Raw genomic sequence first — 20,856 nt, 5'->3', positions numbered from 1 at the left:
GCTCTCCCTGTCAGTACATGTGAAATACATAAGAGTATACCCAAGAGTCAGATTGAGGAAATCAGGTCTCTGTATTCGGTAGTGAGGAGAAATTGTGACCAATAGTACCAGGTAAGCGCAACTTTCCTGCCCGTGCCCCTCACCGTGGAGGCTAGTTTTTTAATTACCTCAATAATAACCTCATGAAAAACAAAGCATGAAAATTAAGCAAAATTTTCATTTAGAATTACTCAATGTCAATATTTTCTATATTCAGTTAATTTACAGAACTAATCACAAAGAGATCATTGAAAATCTCCATTTGTATGATTTCCTTTTATGCTGATGATCAGGACAATCACATTGAAGGCTCCAGCAGTAGTCTGCCATCATGTATCTATCCCATCTGCCCTGATACCTTTTTTCCATCACCTTTATATCTTGGTGGAACCTCTAGCCTTGTTCCTCTGAAATCGCCAAGGTTTTCTGGAAATTTTTGAAAATGGCTATGGAGAAAGTGTGCTCATAGTACCACCCACATTTTTAAAGTTTAGGAGCAAGTTTTGTACCAGTTCTTCATAATTTTGTGCTTTATGGTTACCCAAGAAGTTCTTGACAACCATGACATAGCTGTGCCAGGCAGAAGCTTCAGTATCAGTCACGTAGCTTGTGAAATTTGAATCATTTATCATTTTCTGAATGGGGTTCATCAAAGATTCCTGTTTTTAATTTTTCAGTACTCACTCCAGGGAAGAATCTACAAAAAGGTATTAAGTATAAGTATTTGAAGCAATCGTCCTTGTTCAGAGCTCTAACAAATTGCTTGATTAATCCCAACTTTATGTGTAGTGGAGGGAGAATGATTTTTTCTTTGTCAACCATTGGCTAGGTAATTATGTTCGCTGCACCTTTTTCATGTTTTCCGTTGAAGGCCATGTCACTTTTTTCCAGTGATCCTGCTTTGCTCTAATATCCCAGAAGTACATGAAACATGGATACTTTGTATATCCACTTTGCTGTCCAAGTAGGAAATTCATCATTTTTAAATCAACACATATGGACCCATGAAGTTCATGATAGCAAAGCTTTTGTAAGACCATTTTGACATTTTCATATCCTTCTTAAAATTTTGTTGAGTGACCAATTGGAATTGATGCATAGCAGTTGCCATTATGCAGTAAAACAGATTTCAAACTATGAGTGGAACTGTCTATAAAAAGCCGCCAGTCTTACTGCTCAGTATTCTGGTACTCCTATATGGTCTAGTAGTTCAGGGATGTAACAACTATACACAAAGTCTCCATCTTCACTGAAATATGGTAGGAGTGTCACCTCTCTCGTCCAGTAAACTGTTATTTTAACTTCTGGTCTCAGACAGTTCTTTTCTTTTAGCCTGGATGCTAAAAGTTCAGATGCTTGTTATGACAGTCACATATTAAATCATTGAGCTTTTGGGAGAACGGCTGGTTTGAATAAACACTTCCTTCATATTCACTTCCACTGCTAACTCCTGGATTACAGTCCAAACCCTGTATATCCTCCATGTAAGATACAGGATTATCAGGGAGTGTACTGAACACTGGTATGGGAATATCAGCACCATGCCGCACAGGTCGTCTTGCTGATTTCAAATTAGGGTACTCCCACTGTTTTTCTTGTAACGACTGAAACCTTCACCATTAACAGCACAAAAATAACAATCATTATAATGATTTTTGGGCTATCGCCATACCATAGGTAAACCAAATTTCAAACTTTTCAGTTTTCCATTTTTCCACTGACGTAGACACTCTACACAAGTTTTGCATACCATATGGGGAGCCCAATACTTATCTTCGTCCCCCAGTTTAATACCAAAATATGCAAGCCATGCTTGTTTCACAAATTCTAAAAATTATTTCTTCACTGTTTTTGCTGAGAATATTCACCATAAATGTAGCAAAATACATTGGGGTCATTTAAACATCTTGAAGAATGTCGGTAAAAAAAACGAAAATGTATGAATAAAAAGAAGGCAAATTAAAGTTTCATGAAAATAATGCTACATTTAATATAAAAAACGTGAAACATTGGTGTAAATAAGGATTGATAATAATATGCTGTGTTAACATTTGTTGTCGGTAAAATGGTCTATTCCAGTTCCTGTATCACAGGAACTAGTGCCAATTCAATGAACCTGATGTAATTTCTGGATTCAGCAGACCTCAAATACACTAAATATATTAAAAAATCCTTGGCAAGAGAAAAAAAATTTTTTTTTGTTAAGCTGTGTAATAAATTAGGCCCATAATGTTTTCTGAACAGTTTTCGTTAGAACTGGTAGGGCCAGCCAAAATTTAACAAGTTAGTCATTGTCTGACATCTATGCCTCTTGTAGGTTACTTTCATTGGGATTGAATGATTTTTAATTGGTGATCATTTAAAACTTTTTGCCGGACTCATAGGCATCCACAACCTTCCTTCTGAGGACACCAGAGAGCTTGGTATAATGCTCCAACATATGTCAAAGAGAACACCAAACCCTAAATATCATAAATAAGACAGGTTACACCTGCATACTCCCTAAGGAGTTCGTAAGCATTGGCATCTAGTATAAACAATTTCTAACTTATTGTGTTTGAAGTATTGAAAAATGCAGGAGTGTACTTCTTTTCTTTTTGAAAAGTCAACAATTTGTATTTTTTTAATGTATTTTTTTACTTCACATGGCTGTATATGGTTTAGGAATTTGAGTTTAGATAATCTGTATATCTGGATTCATTTATCATTTTGGATTGCACTAAATATACAAACAACAATCTTGCTTAATACAGAGCAACACAATTAAGCAGCTAGCTCACTTTTATATTATGCATTAACAGTAGATTTGGATGTCAAAGAACACTAACGAGTCTGTTTACAGCAGTAAATCTGACATTCACTGAAACATTCCTTGGTGAAGAATCAATTACTGCCATTGAAACACATAGACCTGAAAGTTTTGCTACCAGGGAATGTTTCAGTGAATGTCAGATTCACTACTGTAAAAATAGATCCCAAGTGGCCACTTAGTCATCAGTTTTTTTTTAGCACTAAAACTTGACTCTACTAATCTTGTTGAAGTACCCTCTCCCTGCGCAGTGTCCCTTGGTATTTGTTTTTTCTCATTACAATATACCCTATGTAGTGTCTCATCTTACCTCCTGTAACTGGCAGGATCGAAGCCAGTCTGATTGAGGCTCTTCCTACTGAGCCACCTGAAGTGCGGGATAGCTTCTTATCTGACCTTACATGATCTCTTCCTACAGGATTCCAGGCAAATCTTTCTGAACACCCAGAGTCTTATTCATAGCCTTAACTTTTTTTAATCCACGCCTTGCATTTACAGTTTGTAAGATTGCTGTGCCTCTGCCAGTATCCTACTATTTGCTGTAACCATTGCACTATAAGCCTGTTCCAGGCCATGGCAGTAGCATTACAGTCCTACAAAAAATTTTGGGTTCTAGGAGGGGGAGCTATATGAACTTACAGCAATCAGAGATGGAGGAGGGAGTAGGTAATCTTCCACCAAGTGAAGATTATCATTAGTTGTTTTCTCAGCTCACAACCCCTCCTCTTACACAAACAGTAATTCTCTGCATCTTACACAAACAGTAAACAGTATTCCTGGGTGAATTGTTTTTCCAAGGGGTCAAGTCAAAAGTGGCAGAGACCATGAAGCAGCTTAGCATGCATGAGACCTAAAACACTCATTGCTGAAAAGACTGGACTGGTCATCATGGGACACTTTACACATGCTTTTTGCCACCTTCCTCTTTTGGCAAACTAGATTCTAAAGACTCCAAGCCTAATAAAGGGTTGCAGTTTAAAAAAAAAAAAAACACTAGTTTAACAAAACAATTGCTTCACCAGAAAAAAAATTAAAAGGTTTTAGAATGGTCCAGTCCTAAATCCAATAGAAAATTGGTAGGATTGCCTGAAGAGGGCTGTGCACAAAAAATGCAAAAATATATTGCCAAGTCGAGATGTGCCTTGCTGATTTCAAAAAGACTGAAAACTGTAATAAATAAAAAGGACCTTCAACAAAGCATTTTAAAGCATTTTTAAGAGTGTTTACATAGGTTATTATACATTTTTTTATATATTTTTTCGCAGATTTGTTTTTTTCAATTGACTTGTGCAGGTTATAGGTCACAATAAAGGTGGGAAAATATCAACATTATTTATTGTTGTCATTGTTTTACATTACAAAACCCTGGCATTAAAAAAAAGAATATATATTTTACTTTATATAGGAGTTGTCAGCCCTTTTTTGTAAAGTAAACAATTTAGTATAGGTCTGCTTTAGAGTCAATGATCAACCAAAACCCCCAGATACTTTTCCATTTTTGGCTTTTTTTTTTTAACATTAGCTGTGAGCCACATAGGTTTTACTTTTTGTTTTTTTAACTTATTGCCCATGGGACTATATTTTGCAGCATTTTTGTAGAATAGACTTACATTCCTATTTCTGTTTTGTGTCTTTTGAGGACAATATTCCCTTCCAGTCCAAATCATAGAGAGCCATCCCAAAAATATTGTGGTCCCTGCTACTCAGATTTTCTTTTATATGTACATTTGTTATGAGCTCTGCATTGTTTGAAAAAACTAGGTCCAGCAAAGTTTAATTTGTAGTTGGGGCATCAAACTGTACCACAGAAAAGTCTTGTATTAAGTTTCTGCCCTTTTTCTGTACCAACAGTGCAATTATATTGGGGGGACCTATAGGCAGACTCAAATAATTAACTGTGCATTACACATCCCATATGCAACCAAACCCACATTGTCTCAACTTCATCACATGCTCCATCAACTATTTCTTATTTTGCATTTACTTTCAGACCACCCCTCACATATAGACCAACACCACCACCTTTTAATTTTGCTGTTTTTTCGAGTGCGAGTATAAGCAGGGATGTTAACAGCCCAGTCATTTGAAGAACAAAACCAGGATTCTGCAATTCTATCAAAATCATGGTATTCTTAATTCATTCCCTACTTTGATTGCCAGACTTCCAGTTGGTGAACTAGAAGTGAACTACTTTTTTTTGTTAACAGGCTCTGTAAACCATTGGTGCATTTATCAACAGTGTTTTCAATATCTAGTTCAAATAGTACTGCTCACTCCAATAACTGCGCACTCGTGGTTTAAAATATTTCTCCAACTTTACCTTATACCAGATGTATGGACTTGCTTGAATTCAATATACCTTGATCCTCTAAGTTTTTAGGTTACCCTTTTATCAATACCTGCATAGATGTTTGCAAAAGCAAGCGTTTTTTTTTTTTTTTTTTTTTTTTAATGAAAATCATTCTGGATACCTAGCTATGCATACTAAGCAGCCAAGAGCAATAAATCCCACAATGCATTTTTTTGTCACAGGTCTGAAAATAGCCCTAAGAGGTAAGGTGGTGTGATTTCAGTGCCAGTGCTGTATTCTGCAAAAAATTAAAACCCTCACTTCTACCATTTACAAATTTACACACAATGGAAGTTGTGGAAAGCTTGTTGAAAAATGAGTGTGTTAATGAATATTTGTGTTCATTTTAAAACTTTTATAGCCAATAAAAAAAGTCCCTCCTGTTTAGGGACCCCTGACCCCTTCACTATTCCAAAATCATAAATTATAAATTTTAGGGATTCCTCCCTAAAAATGCTTTTGTACTTACGGATTTTAAATTGTGTTTTCCTCACATGTATTAAATAAAATTTAATTTGGATCCCGTCTCAACTCGCTCCCTCTTTCTCAACACGCTTGGAGGACTTTAAACAAATAATTTAGAAATCAGTGGAACTGCACACATTTATGTGTTTGATTTTTCTGGGAAAAAAAACTACTGTGACTAAAATAGATTTGTTTTACCTAAATATGAAACCTAAAACACACTAAAACCGCAGCTAGAATTATTTTCTGTTTTTAGGCTTGTTTAAGGCTCTGGGTAAATGTGAAATATTCTGGCCTGAACGATCAGCCTGTATCTGAACAGCAACACTGCCCACATATCCAGATAAAGTAGTTGCATCTTGGAAGATACTTGTTGACAAGAGAACATATATACACACAGCATACTAGTTAAACTAAAACATAGTACATTTTCAAACACAAAACAAACCGGATGAGAAATTTTAGTTGTCTTAAATATGTTTTGTATATGATGATTTTACTTGGAGGGTATAAGCAATGAATGCATACACATCAGAGAAGATAGGACAGCTTAACACCAAAAGATTCTGGGAAAAATTTGTTGTAATAAAAGGGTGCAAAACATAGAATAATAAAGTTCAATCTCTCTATAGAAGAATGTTGATATGCAAAGTGCTGTAAACAAATACGTCAAACCAGTACACAAAAATTTTAGATATGATCTCCAATTGGTTACATGGGACATACATTTTACAGTATTGACAATGTTAAACCTGTCCAAAAAAAGATGGTTAACAAACTGGTGCCATATTTAACAGCTGTTTTTGTAAAACATCTATGGGCCGATTAATAAATCACCTGGTATGTTTTTCTAAATGTATACATATGAATGCATAAATACCTAATGATGTGCATTAGGTTTTTGCTCCCAACTAGAAGTTAAATACTTTAAATTATGTTTATGTGTACTATGCTACTTGTGTACTTTTCATTTTTAGATTATTGTAATTTCTACATGGGCTGTATTTATTAAAAATATATTTTGTGACTTTTTAATTAAAGGCAATAGGAATCTCAAAAGTAAGGCACAACAAAGATAATGTGATATGAAATCAAGGACAGCAGTTTATAGAATTAACACAGTGACTGTTGCCTTACAGAGTTATATCTTGTAATGGCACAGCTCATTTACTTTTATACCTACCTTCCACAGGAGAGGTTTTCAACCTCCAACATATGTTAGGAACTCCACCATACGTATCCCTTATGCGGGTGACTGCCTCTCCTCCTCTCAATTCCATGAGCTCCCTCAATTCCTCCACACTGCAGCCAAAATCTCCTTCATAGCTGCTATCATTAAAAGCAGAAGTACAATGGTGATCAGTAGAATTGTCAACAGAATTGTTTGCCATTGTGGGGTACGTAATACCACTTCACTAAGTATAAGCAAACGGTTGTAAAAAAAATACTATTCTCTTGTATCTGGATTCTGAGTTGTATTTTTTTGTTTTCCACTTTTTTTCCAGTATTGGTGTGTCTTTTTTTCTATGCTGATCTTCTATCAGATATCTTCAGGGAGTATTTCGGAGACCAAAAAATCCGTAGCAGTATGCACAGAATGTAATCCTGGTAAAAACTGTACTTGTCCAATGTAGTTGAAGACCATTCGATAAAGACAGGGGAGGCTTAGAAGAGATGAAAAAAAAATGTAATTAGGACAACTAAATTGATAAACAAAACTTGATAATTACATAAACTGTACTTTGAAAGATACATACGCAATGTTGATATACCTTAGGCATAGCAGTAATATAGTAATTTTTAGTGGCTATGAGCCTGTACAAAGTGCAAGACTGAAAGAAACCTGACATTTATCATAACACTATTAGGTGCAAATTTCCTATTTGTAGAACTATGTCAAAAAAGTTAGGAATCTATCTTTAGGTTGTTCCATTTCTGTTTTGTTTTAGATGAGTATGAATGGGTTAAAATCCTGTTGGTAATACTAACACTAATACTTACACTAAGGCTAGGTACACACGTGCAATAATTATCGTTTGAAAACGAACGATCAATGATTATTCCCGATTATTTTGAATGATCGTATTGTGCACAATTCTGTACATGCTGTAACGATACGATCGTTCAAAATAATCCAATAATGTACAAACTAGATACAATCGTTCAAAAGATGCAGGAAGTGACATGTACAGGAAAAAGTGTATCATGGAACAATCCACGACCATAGACACAATGGATTACGAATGATCGTCACCCAATCAGACCTGCCAATCAGACCTGTTTCCAGCGAGATTCCTAGTTCGTCAGGGTCGTTGACCAGTCATTGTACACTTTCTTTGTTAACAATTTCTAAACGTCCTGTCATGGATCATTTATTTCCAATGATAATCATTGCACGTGTGTACACAGCCTACATACCAAAATACATATTAAATCAGATTATAGACCTTAAAGAATTTACATATTGATAACAACCAGTTTTTGGGCTTTAAAACAAGCTATTGTTTGATTCAAAACACAAGCTCTTTAAAGCCTTTTTTTTATTTTGATGTACCTAGAATGTATTCAGTGTATTTATACTTAAGGCTACAAACGTGCAATAATTGTCATTAGAAAGGATCTTTCACGATCCTTTCCAACGACTGCACAATGCATGAACGAGTACATACAGCACTGTTCTGTTCTATGAAGAGGGGAGGGGGTGGAGAACGACAGAGGCACCCTGCTGCGCTCTCTTACCCTTCACTTCTATTTTGATCGTTGACCATCATCCGTGAATCCACAAGGACGGTCGTTAGGATGATGGAAGGTGGGCCCTGTACACACGCAAGATTCTCGTCCGATATTAGCCGAGCCAATTATTGGACAAGAACCATTGCAAATGTGTACCTAGCCTTAGGTTGGCTAAAATGTAATTACAATAAACATATATCCCCAACACTGGACCCGACAGATATGTGTCCCTATCTGAAGGAATATTGGTGTTAGAAAATGCTTCCCTCATTTGGATTACAGAGCAAAGCAACATATAAATTGCAAAAAATGTTTGGTGCATAAGCAATTCTCTCAGTCCAAAAACCTTCTGTGTCCCTGGATGAATACAAATGGTGACTTTTAGTATCAGAATTGAACACAGAAGAGGAGAAGAAAATAAGTGTTCTTCTAAAACCTAAAAAAAATGGATTAATTTGCATGTCTAATCCAGGAACTAATTAAATTCTGTGATTTAAAAATATACACCAGACAGATGATTAATGATTTATTATAACTAGCATTATATTGAGTGTACAATTATCCTTGGTCCCCTCCCCCATCCCTGAACAATGTGCTGATTGATGAAAGAATTCTGTCTCTATTACTGTTCTTTACTTTGGGAGCAGAAAGGGAGCAATTAGGTTAACTGTAAGGCAAATAGCCTATAAAGCTGTTACAATCTGGTTGCAGGGACTGTGGTACCTGTCGTGTTACACTACCTCCACAGCAGAAGTCCCCAACCCCAGGTCCACCATTTGACAGGTGGGCCGCGACAGTACGAAGACCAGCAGTGGTCCACGGTTCGTCCAGAGGGAGGCTCGTGCACCCCCCAGACAGAAGGTCAGGAGAAGGACCCTGCTTGGAAGTCGCACTGGCCAGAGCCGCGGACCATGTTCCCCATCCAGATTGCAGGTTTAGGGAAGTGAATGACTCTCCATCGTAGGCTCATACCTGTGATGGAAGACTGGGCGGGTTCTGGCATTATGAAGTCACTCAGGGGGACATTTTTTCTACTAGGTGACACAGGACTCTGGGCCACACATCCGTAACATAACAGCTAGATGCAATAGGAAAACAAATCTGATTTTAAAGTTGTGCTGAATACAGAACAAACAAGTCAGGACTACTGGTGCAGTATCAGGTTTAGAGTATAGTATCCATCTGTTTGTAACAGAAAACAACTACTTAGTTCTACTCAACAGGTACTGTATTGTATGTAATGCTCTTAATGTCAAATTTACTATTTTTTAATCATGAATGATTTTATAGAGTAGTAAAAAAATTACACACCAGAAGCAAAGTAGATATACCTGCCTCTGGAAGACCACGTTTTCTTAAAACATGGGCATGGTGTTTGAACTGTCATGTATATTTTTGTCTTTACATGTATATTTTTGTAATTACAATAAACATATCCAACACTGAAACAGCCATATATAATATGTGGTGTTGGAAAAGTAAACACAAAACAGTAAGCATTATCTCGTTTGGGTATAATTAAAAGCTTTGAATTGAGAGCAATCCTTTGGTAGAAATTTGAGACATAAACATACAGCATCTAGAGTAAGGAAATATTGTGGAAGGATAATCTGAACTCATTCCTTACGAACATTAAGAACATTGTTCATTCTGCGTATGTAATGGATGTGGCTAACCTCAGAAACAAGACATTAAAGCTGTAACTGCTGCAAAGCTACAGTACTACTAACGTTCCTGTAGCATACACAAGAGAAAAGATATAAAGGTTGTAAAACTTACAAAAAAAACAAAAAACAAAAAGCATATACTTAATATTAACAACCAATTTCACATGTTACCATCTGTTTAAAACTATAAAAATATGGAGTCAACTTGAAGCAGTTTAGCAGGCACTACCCCTCCCAATTCCCACAAAGAGTGAATGAGTCAGAGCATCACAGACACACTGATGCATTCGACGTGGGTGGAGAAAAGGCTGTGGCAAAGGAGGGTGTGGGGCGGCTAAAAGGTAGGGAAAAGCCTCACTAGACACTGCAGAAAAACCTGCCCAGAATATTAAAACCTGCAGATGGATTTCCAACAGCTCATACAGAAAGGGAGTAATTATTCATCCTGTGTACACTGGAAACACAAACGCTTACATTCCAACTAATAAGCAGAATGCAAGTAATTTCAACTGCTCAGCTATCAACATATTTCAGCTCAGTCTTACGGATAGATCATTATTGTCATTTACTAGATTTCCTTTTTTGTCACTTAATTTTATTTATCTCCCATTTCTTTGTGTTCACAGGTCAGTAATTGTCAAAAACAGAAAAAGTTTCTTTGCGGCAAGTCAAGGCTATATTGTGAACAAAAATTAGGAAGAGTCACAAGTTTTACATACAATATATCATTGTGGTCTTTCCTATTTAGTAATTCATGGGATATAGGATCAATGCACTATACAAAGTAATACCTAATATTTTCATTATCCCTCAGATAATGAAAAGAACTTCCCACATCCCAATGCGTTTCGCCAGTTGGCTTCCTCAGGGGACATGCGGAGAGCGTTTACCAGACTATACAGCAATAGTAACAAAATTCAAACAAAAATCAAACATTAGTATATATAAACAGACTAAAAATAATAATAATAATGAATGAGTATTTTAATGTATAAATGTTTTTATTTGTACACTGATCTAAATGTATAAGAGATGCCCTTAAAGTGCTGGTGATGTAGTAATATAGATGTGATTGTATAAAAGATGTCCAACAATTACTAATATGGTAGTTAAAAATTAATGTTTTATAGGCACACAGCCAAGGATTAGGTAGGTAATGATGCTTAGAAACTTACTAGATTTATTTATCCCTTAATTTATTTAAGGGATTTTCCTTTAGGTAAAGAATAAGGAGTTTTCTTAGTTATAAAGGATCCAAAGTGCCCTAGAGACAGATATATAATTTGTTTAAGGTATGATTACTTAAGGGAGGGACCAAGTTCAATATTTATAGGACTCTTAAGGCTCATATCTTATATCAAAATATTATATTGCAAGGATTCTAATAACAAAAACTTTTATAAGTGTTAGATGGAAAGAAAATGCCAACATTTTTACATTGAATTTGAAATTAGAGAAATGTATCGTATAGATACACAGAGGAATAGTGTTTGGCCAATCATAAGAGTATCCAACAATCCTGGGAATTCTCATAATGATAATAATACTGTTTCACAATCCTATGTGTTATATTTGGACTACAAGACATTAATTTGAATAGTTATAAAAATGGTTAATAATCAAAACAAGTAAGGGGAAACCACAATGGACGTCCTGTGTGTGAAACAGAGAGCAGTAAGGAGAGTGCTAGTGTTTGGGCTTCTCGCCTTAAGTGGGCTAGGAGGTAGCATCTGGTGAATATAAGAGTGCATGCGTGGCAATCATGGATTCCAGCGCTGTGGGTGATGTTGAGCACTATTGGCCCGTCCTCTGCTCCCTACAGTTCATGCGTCAGCTAGTTGGGCCACCTCAAATTAGGATTGATACTCAACAATTCATAGCACAGGCTATGGATTAACAGGGATGTGTGCAATCTAGCCACGGCTTATATTATCAGCAATGCGACCGCATGTGACGCCGCATTACCAATACTACCTGCTAGTTGGCAATGGGTGGGGAGGGGGGGCGAAGGGGGGAGAAGATGAAACAATGTGTGTGGATGTGTATGTTGCAGATGTGATGAAGTGGGTGTGTTTGGAAAGTGTAGATGGGGCCAAGAAAGAATAGGTATGTGTAAGATTTGAGTGAAAACAAGATTTGAGTTTGAGTAAAAACAATATATGTAGGCGAATAAGGTCCACTGAGGTTGGAAGTGTGGTCAGAAAATAAACTGCACTGTGGGATTAAAGGTAAGAACATTTTTTAAATGTTTTTGGCATTTTTCAGTTTACTTCCTCTTTAATGATGTGTGGGTTGAAATTGTACTGTGTCCCCACATGGTAACTAATGGGGGTTATATTTTACTGTTGGTTATTTCATATACAGTTAGGTCCATAAATATTTGGACAGACAACTTTTTTCTAATTTTGGTTAGTTTGGTTGGTTTGTAGATTACCACAATCAATTTTAAGTTAAACAACTCGGATGCAGTTGAACTGCAGATTTTCAGTTTTAATTCAGTGGGTTGAACAAAAATATTGCATAAAAATGTGAGGAACTAAAGCCTGCTCTTTTTTTTTTTTTTTTTTTTTGATCGTCCATGGTCTGAGCATGCGTGATGAACGAACGTTCCTGCGGTGCACCTAACTTCCTGTATCGTTCAAACGATCGCATCTATTGTGTGTACAATATCTACGAACGATCGTGTCGTTATCTGTATGTACAGGATCGATGCTATACGATTGTTCGCAGATATCGTGCAGGATCGTTCGTCGTTCGTTTACCAACGATAATAATTGGAAGTGTGTACGTAGCTTTAGACATATCCTCTATTTATATATTGTCACAATGCAGTAAAACAAAACTATTAAAAAATATTGCTTTGGCAAGGAAGTAACATTCTATATTAACCACTGAACTGCCAATCAAGACAGAATCCCACTCAGACTTTAAAGAGACACTGTCACCTTTTTATCCAGTGCTTCCTTAACTAATCCTACCTCTGTTGCTGCCAGTGACAATAGGAGGTGCTGCCGTGAATGTAAAAAAAAGCGACCACCTCCCTTGGGACAGTGCTCTAGTCTAACGGCCAACTAAGCCCAAACACTGTAAATTCATTTCACCCATTCCCCTTTAGCCATTAGGAGGTAAATGGCCAGTACATATTATATAGGGGCATCTGGCCCACCAAGCACTCCATATGTTCGGATATGAACCAATATCAAAATACTCTGATACAAATTGTACTTTTAGCTCTTACTACCTGTCCTGTTTACTGAATACCCAGAACACACTGCCCTGTAAACCTAGTAAACACAAAAAAAAAAAAAAAAATCAAAGAACTGCAACCCCGTGATAATAGAGGATGAAACGCTGAAATACTTCAACAACCCTCAATGCTGGCCTTCAAGCAATCTTTAGCCTATCTTCTAACCTTAGATGTGAATATTTAAGTAGGAAACATCACTCAGACAATAGATATGCAAACAACAGTATGAAAACCTTGCAAAAATAGACTTGATAACAGGAACTGTGCAGGAACATCAATATATTAAAAAGTATTTCACACAGAAAAGGTTCCTTCAATTTTACTGGATCATAAAGCTGTACTTCCAGTAATCTTGCATTCATCATTCAATACAACATAAGTAACCACATATAATAAATGCAATGATGCTATATTGGAATAAAAGAAATTACAAACAAGAATGAATCTACATAGGCACACTACAAAAGGTACAGAAAAAACAATTTCTGCACTGGGACAACATTTCTCACAACCGTATCACTCAATGGAAGACATGAATGTTTGGGTTCTTAAAGAACTTTAAAAATATTCAGAAAATTAAAACCTTTGAATTTTTGGTTTTCTAAACTAGGATTAAACAGTTTTATAACCATTCCCATGTCTGTGTAACAATCACTCTGATCTTTTTAGCTTTGTTTTTTTATGTGGAGGCAAGGTGTGAAAGTTTGTGAAATCAGCTGACTCTAGAATACCTTGTAATACAGAAGAATTCATGGTTGATTCAATCCCTGCAAGGTGTCCACGTCCTGTGGCTTCAAAATAGGTGCTTGACAAACAGTATACGGTTTTGCGCAGATATGATGTGTTTAGTTTTCACCAAAATGTGGCACTGTGGATTATGGTAACATTGTTCCAGAGGTGCTGTGGTTTGTTCAGATGTAAATCTGCAAACCTAAGCCATGCTGCAATTTAATTTTTAGAAAGAGGAGGGTTTTCCTGGAAACCCTTCCAAACAAGCCATACTTGTTCACTGTTTCTATTTGTGCTGTCCTCAATGTTAGCAGTTAAGAGGCTAAGGTCTGTCGAGTCTAAGATGTAGCTCTTGGGTTTTTTTGCCATTTCTGCGGTCTGACCTTGAGGCAAATTTGCTGGAAGGTCCATAACTGAAGGTATGCAACTGCCAAATTGAATGTCTTGAATGTGTTCCAATGAAGAATGATGGGCTTCAAACTATTTTAAAATAACCCTTCCCAGATTGACAGGAAACAACATTTGCTCCATTGCGGAGGTCTTATCTTTGGCGCAGATGTGCTAGTCTTTGCAAGAGAAACAAAATCAACCATCTGTGAACCAGAGAAACTGAATGCCAGACCTAACATCCAGAGACTGAGCACCTGATTGATATGCATAAATTGGCTTACTTCTACTTGTAAGTCATTTATTTTCTCTTTTTTGTTTAGGCTTTAAAAAACCTTGGTTATTTTAAAGATCCTGAACAAAGTAATTTTTTTGTTAGAATTTGAACTGTCACAGTGCCTCTGTTTCTTCAGTTCTTACAATTGGTGGAGGATGTCTGAGCCAGTGTGTCATTATTAAGTAACTACAATGCTGTATATATTGATACCTTCAGGATGGCTACACCAGGGGTGCAAACACTTTTTTGGCTTGCAAGTTACTTTTAAAATGACCAAGTCAAAATGATCTACCAGCAAAAAAAACATGGACCAAATAACTCCTGTGCGCGGTAGAGTTTATTTTGAATGGCAGGGCTCCGCGATCTACTTGCGTTGACTTTGCGATCTACCGGTAGATTGTGATCCACCTTTTGGGCACCCCTGGTCTACACATTTTAGTGTGATGAAGTAGTTGGTCAAACAACTGACAGTGGCAAACATACAGACACAAACCCACTATCAGGGGGTCTGGCTTAGGCTGGGTACACACGTGCAATGGTTCTCGTTCGATAATCGGCTCAGGGATGATACCGGGCGAGAATCTGGTGTGTGTACAGCGCTCTTCCATCGCCTGAACGACCGTCCTGGCAGATCCATTGGCAATGGACAAAGAACGATCGTAATGTGAAGGGTGCAGAGCGCAGCGGGGTGGCGCTCTGTCGTTCACCCCCCGCCCCCTCCCCTCTACCTAGAGCAGAACAGTGTTGTATGTACAGCACTCGCTCATGCATCATGCAGTCATTAGTCGTTGGAAAGGATTGTGAAAGATCCTTTCCAACGACAATTATTGCACGTGTGTAAATAGCCTTAGTCTTCAGCCCCATTCAAAAGAGATGATTTGTTAGTAATGACAGCTTCAAGACACCTCCTGTATGAAAAAACTGCACTGCTCAGGTGTGATTTTGTCCGAGTCTTTCACACAAACGGTCTTCAAATCTTGAAGGTTCCAGGGGGCCTCTTCTATGAACTCTGATCTTTAGTTATTTCCATTTTTCATTGGAGTCAAGTTGAGTAATTGACTGGGCCATTCTACCAGCTTTTTTTTCTTTCTCTAAACCAATTGAGAGTTTCCTTGGCAGTGTGTTTGGGATAATTGTCTTTGCTGAAATGCCCACCCTTGTTTCATCTTCAGTATCCTGTTAGATGGCGGCAATTTCTTATTAAGAATGTCCCGGTACATTTTTTCACTCATCCTTCCTTCAATTATATAAAGTCTGTCAGTGCCATATGATGAAAAACAGCCCCACACCATGATGTTCTCACCTCCAAACTTCAATGTTGGTGTGTTGGTGTGGTGTGTATGGGTGATGTTCAGTTCCATTTCTCCTCCAAACATAGTGTGTGCAATGACATCCAAAGAACTGAATTTTAGTCTCATCTGACCAAATTATATTCTCCCAGTATTTCACTGAAGCTTATTCTGAAGCTCTCAATGAGTAGTCATTGGCTCTTCGACAACTCTTCTAATAATTCTTTTGACTTCTCTGTCAGAAATCTTGTGTTAGGCACTGATAGGGAGCAGGATTACTTTATAAATACTAACAGATCCCAGCAGGTTTCTTGGCTTCCCATTCCTTTGTACCTGGTCTTCTGTGTGTGTTCAATACTTATTTCCAGTGTTAGTCCACTTTTTTTACACAATCATTTTTACATATTTTATGTACATCATGGCTGTGCAGTTGACAAACCCCCAGCAACTGAAGATTACTAAAAGCTCACTGACTTCATAATGCTAATGGGGAAGGGATCTCCCAGGAAAACCTGTCCGGATGTTACTGTGATAAAAAGCAGTTCCAACCCAGGTCTGTGAAGAAGGCCAGGGCAGCAAACTACTCTTAGACGCTGCAAGTAGTGCAAGAAACGCTACTGCAAGCAACAGCATAAAAGAAAAATTGATAAACATTACCAAAAAAAGAAAAAAAAATAGGTGCGCTAAAATGTTCCTAAACTGCTTGCAAAATCTGATGAACTAGTCTGAACTTGGCCTTAGGAACGGCCCTCAAATTGCCACACTCCCTTACAGCAGAAGCTTCCCTTACTAATAATTCTGAGAGCCAGCCTGAGGGATTCAAGGAAACTCTGCTTGTTTAGTGACCCTGCGGCATACCTTTAAAATGCAACAGCCCAGGTATGACAGACTGCTCCTTCCCTTAAGGACTCAAATTACACAGTCAGAGCTCTGCTGAGCAGGAGATGGCTGAAACAGCAGCAAATAGGCATATAGACAACCGGTTATTCTTTCCTTCAAAATCTCTGGCATGACAAGCAGAAAAAGGGACAGGACTTGTCTGGAAAGAGAGCTCGCCTGGCAGCATTTCTGTAACTGCAGCAAAGTGCACCTTAATCATCTAACCACTTCCCCAATTCCACCATCACCCTAAGCCTCCCCTCCTCCTCCTCCAACATCAGCCACTCCTTCACCACACCAAACACCCGTTTCAAACAGCCCTCCTTTGCATTCTCATCCAAGCTACATTCCTTTCACCATCCATGAATTCCACCCCCCCCCCCCTTTTCAGCATCCATTACTCCTGCAGCCCTCCTTTACAGGGTCCCTTCCTCTCTCACTCTCAGCATCTAAATGCCTAAACCTCCCTCTCTCACCACACACTGTGCCTGCAACTCTCCTCTTTAGCCAATCACCACACCTGTCTTCACGGAGATCCCCCACATCTGCAGCTATGTATTTCTCACTTCAAACTGCAGAGGCATTTCACCATAGAATGTACCACACCTGCAACCCGCCTCTGCCACACACTGTAGTACCCACCCACTGCGCCCAACTGCCCTTCATGGCTCCCCCCCCCATTCCACCGCCCACCAAACCTGCACTTCCATTTTTTGGCACTGCACCTGTGCCACACCTGTAGCACACCCAAGCATGCTTTACCTCCACTCCCATTATTGTACCTGTGGCATGTTTATCTCTCATATTACTGTGCCTAGACATCCACTCCCCTTGGGTTTTACCAGCCGTTGCACCTGTACAACCCTTTAAAAAAATTCACCCAATGTATGCACACTTCTTCCCATCCACTCCTTCTTCCCATCCACTCCTACCATTGTTGCTGCACACTCCCTCCTCTGCATTTACCACCAGCCAGCGTTAAACACTATCCGATTCAACCATCACCACTTTTACTTAGTAACCTTCCCGTTCTGGAACAGAAACCCTTTTCCTATTATCCATAAGTTATTGTGCCCAAACCTGCTAATTTATCAGTGGATACTACAATACCCATTAAGCACAAGCACTGACATTCTCTTGTGATTCTGCTTCCTCTGTTAAGCGAATCTTAGAGTTAATATAACTATAAGGTAAGGATTACTTTAATGGAGGACAAATTTTAAAGTTCCTTTACAATATTATTTTGTGTAGATATTACATGTAACATTTCTGATGGCAGTAGTAATGAATGGTACTATTTCAATGAAGTTTAATGTCTAATAATTAATGTTTTATGTGTAGCCTGGTTTAAAAAGAAGGAAGTAGTACAGAATATAGAATAGTGTGAAGGTACGAACATCTGCAAGCGGCATTAGGCAGATGAGTATGGTATGGTGGTAGGGAGGACATGTATGGAAGTGAGCCAGTGGTGAAGCAATTAACAGGGAGTAGAGATAAGTGAAAGTAAGTAATTCAAATTCTGCTCAACTCTTCAGAAAAGGGGGAATAGTTTTCATAAAAATGTTATAGATTAGTTGTTTTTGTTTTGGTCATTTTTGGGTTTACTTCCTCTTTAAGATCCTTGCAGTTGTCCACGGTTCTGCCAGAAAAAGGCTTGTGAGACCTTTCTCCCAGTTTATAGTCCTGCAATGATAATAAAGATTACTGCTACTTGACATGGGAGGAGAATAAAATCAGTTTTGCAGTAATGTGCCCAAAGGGGAGAAGGGTGACTTACGAAAGTATGCCTCACCCTTTCACTGTCTGTAGCTTTTTGTTAGCTTTCAAAGCAGCTGGTGGAGGAGGGCAGCTCAAGATAGTCGGGCTAGGGTGGGGTAAAAAAAAAAAAAAAATATTAGAATAGCCCTGCTCACATGATAGGCTGATCTCTCATCTAACACTAGTCTTGCAACTACTGCAGAACAAAGTAATAATATAATTTAATGTACATGCCATTGGTAACAGATTCCCTTTTAGTGCAGAAGCACTGCAATGTGTGGGTAGTGGGGTAGGCCTGCATTCTGTCCTTTGGCATCAGCAGCCTGCTCAAATCTTTCCCCAGAAAGCTCCTCTCTTGGGCTACACTGGGCAGCAAAGTTACAGGTGAGGCTCGCACAGAGAGTAGCACATGTTAAGCAGGCATATAGCCCTTGCACCTAGAGATCACAGATAAAACCCTGGGCTTGATCAAACATGATTTAGACACAAAGCCATGTACACTGGAGAAGACCTTTCCTGAATTTTTCCAGCAACAGTAGTGAGGGAAGGGGGGAGGACGACTGGGGCCACCCAACTGCATAATTTTCTGTAGAAAACTGATTTGCCAAGAAGGATCAATAAATTACATAGCAGGAACCCTGTACACAAACTAGATTTTCACCCATGATTATCAAGATCATTCATCTCCAGCAACATTAACGAGTATGTAGCCTTAAATTCAGTAAAACATTGAAAAATTTTAAAAACTGGGGCACGCTTTATTATCGATTTATTAACCAGTCACCAAAGGCATTTTGCCAGAGTGACTGAAATCAGTACATCAGAGCACTCTTTGCAATACCAGAGATTTTATATCCATCTAGGATGCAAGGATGTTATATGATAGTGAGTAGCCTAAAGGTATCTGGAAAAAAGGGAGTAAACGTCTTACGGTAGGAGGTACTCCTCTGGGAAAGCTCAAAAGTGTGTTTAGGCAAAAACACTAATCTAATTAGTATATATGAAAAAAGAATCCCTAAGTACCTTTAGGAAAGACACAGAACTTGTAGACACTAGTTCTAGAGAGAGGAGCAGAGAGGAGAGAGGTGGTACTTGTCTGGAGTAGCAGCCAGTCCAGCAAGTTGAACTTTGACAGTTACAATGGCTGCTGGGGAAAGCTGCACCCACGATGACATCCTTGTAGGCAGGAAGATGATGTGCTGCCCACATTTGAGCTTCGTAGTTCCTACCCAGATTCTCCCTGATAATAAACAAAATTTCTGGGTCTGCCATTGAGCTGCCAAACATGGCTCCACTGGACTTTACCGAATACTGGGACTGACTAGAAGACTTGTCCACACATTCCACCCCTTGAAGACTGGAAGCCTCACATAGAGTGGATCTGCACAGAGTCTAGAGGGAAGCGGCTAAGGTGGCTAACAAAGTAGATGGCATAATGGAGACTCTAGCCTCTGGCCTGATTCGTGGAAACAGCATCTGAATGCACAGTTTCTCAACCCTTGAAATAGCTTTAACGTCTTGAGGGGCCCCCTGCTATTACTTATAACCACAGCTCACAGTAAATTAATTTGTATTATTCTGTACTTCAGGGACAGCTGGGTTTTCCAATGGCACCTAAACGTATCTGCTCCAGTAGGTCCATGAGACTGCTGATGCTTGACTCAATTTTGGTCAGTGTCTCAATTTTGGCTGGTGAAAAAAGTGGCTGAGAATAAGTAGAGTTAGAAAACACAGGGGTTTGGGAAAAAAAGAAGTTGAATCTTTAAAGTAACTGGAAAAAAAAGGAGTTGAATCTTTAAAGTAACTACAAACTAGAAGTAAAATTTATATAATTCTGTGAAACAAATAAATATTGTAACTGGGAAAATGAGTGGCAGCAAGTTCAGTGCACAGTGTGCCATATGTATGCATGAATGGAGCAACATCTCCTAGGTGAATACCACTGTGACAGATGGGGAAGCGCATTGCAACGCTGAAATCACTTGATCACTGTGAGAGGGGGTCTCCTGCTCACTGAGCAGATAGTTAATGCCATTGATGTGGAGGGTGGAGAGGTTAATCAGGCCAGTTTGAGCACCCCAACAAATTTGCAAAGCTATGTGAAGATATGCAGGTGGCAGACCCAGTGGTAGCAATCCTAGATGTTACTGCTACTCCTAATAGCCGGGCAAAGTTTTAATAATGGAAGATTTTACCTACCCCGTCAGACGTGAGTAATTGCACTACA

The 20,856-nt window shown here is 38.4% G+C and overlaps 1 protein-coding gene across 1 annotated transcript in view; it reads right to left on the bottom strand.

Annotated features, from left to right (window-relative positions):
• Positions 1-20,856, bottom strand: part of ATP2B4 (ATPase plasma membrane Ca2+ transporting 4) — a gene marked incomplete in the record, with an annotated part of 192,691 nt that overhangs the window by 145,947 nt on the left and 25,888 nt on the right. The window contains 2 exon segments of the mRNA XM_072424517.1: positions 6,847-7,327; positions 18,664-18,735. Of these exon segments, the coding sequence (XP_072280618.1) occupies positions 6,847-7,054 (208 nt within the window).

This window comes from Pyxicephalus adspersus, chromosome 1 (genome assembly GCF_032062135.1).
Source record: "Pyxicephalus adspersus chromosome 1, UCB_Pads_2.0, whole genome shotgun sequence".
NCBI classification, from domain to species: Eukaryota; Metazoa; Chordata; class Amphibia; order Anura; family Pyxicephalidae; genus Pyxicephalus; species Pyxicephalus adspersus.
This window is presented reverse-complemented; position numbering and strand designations above follow the sequence as displayed.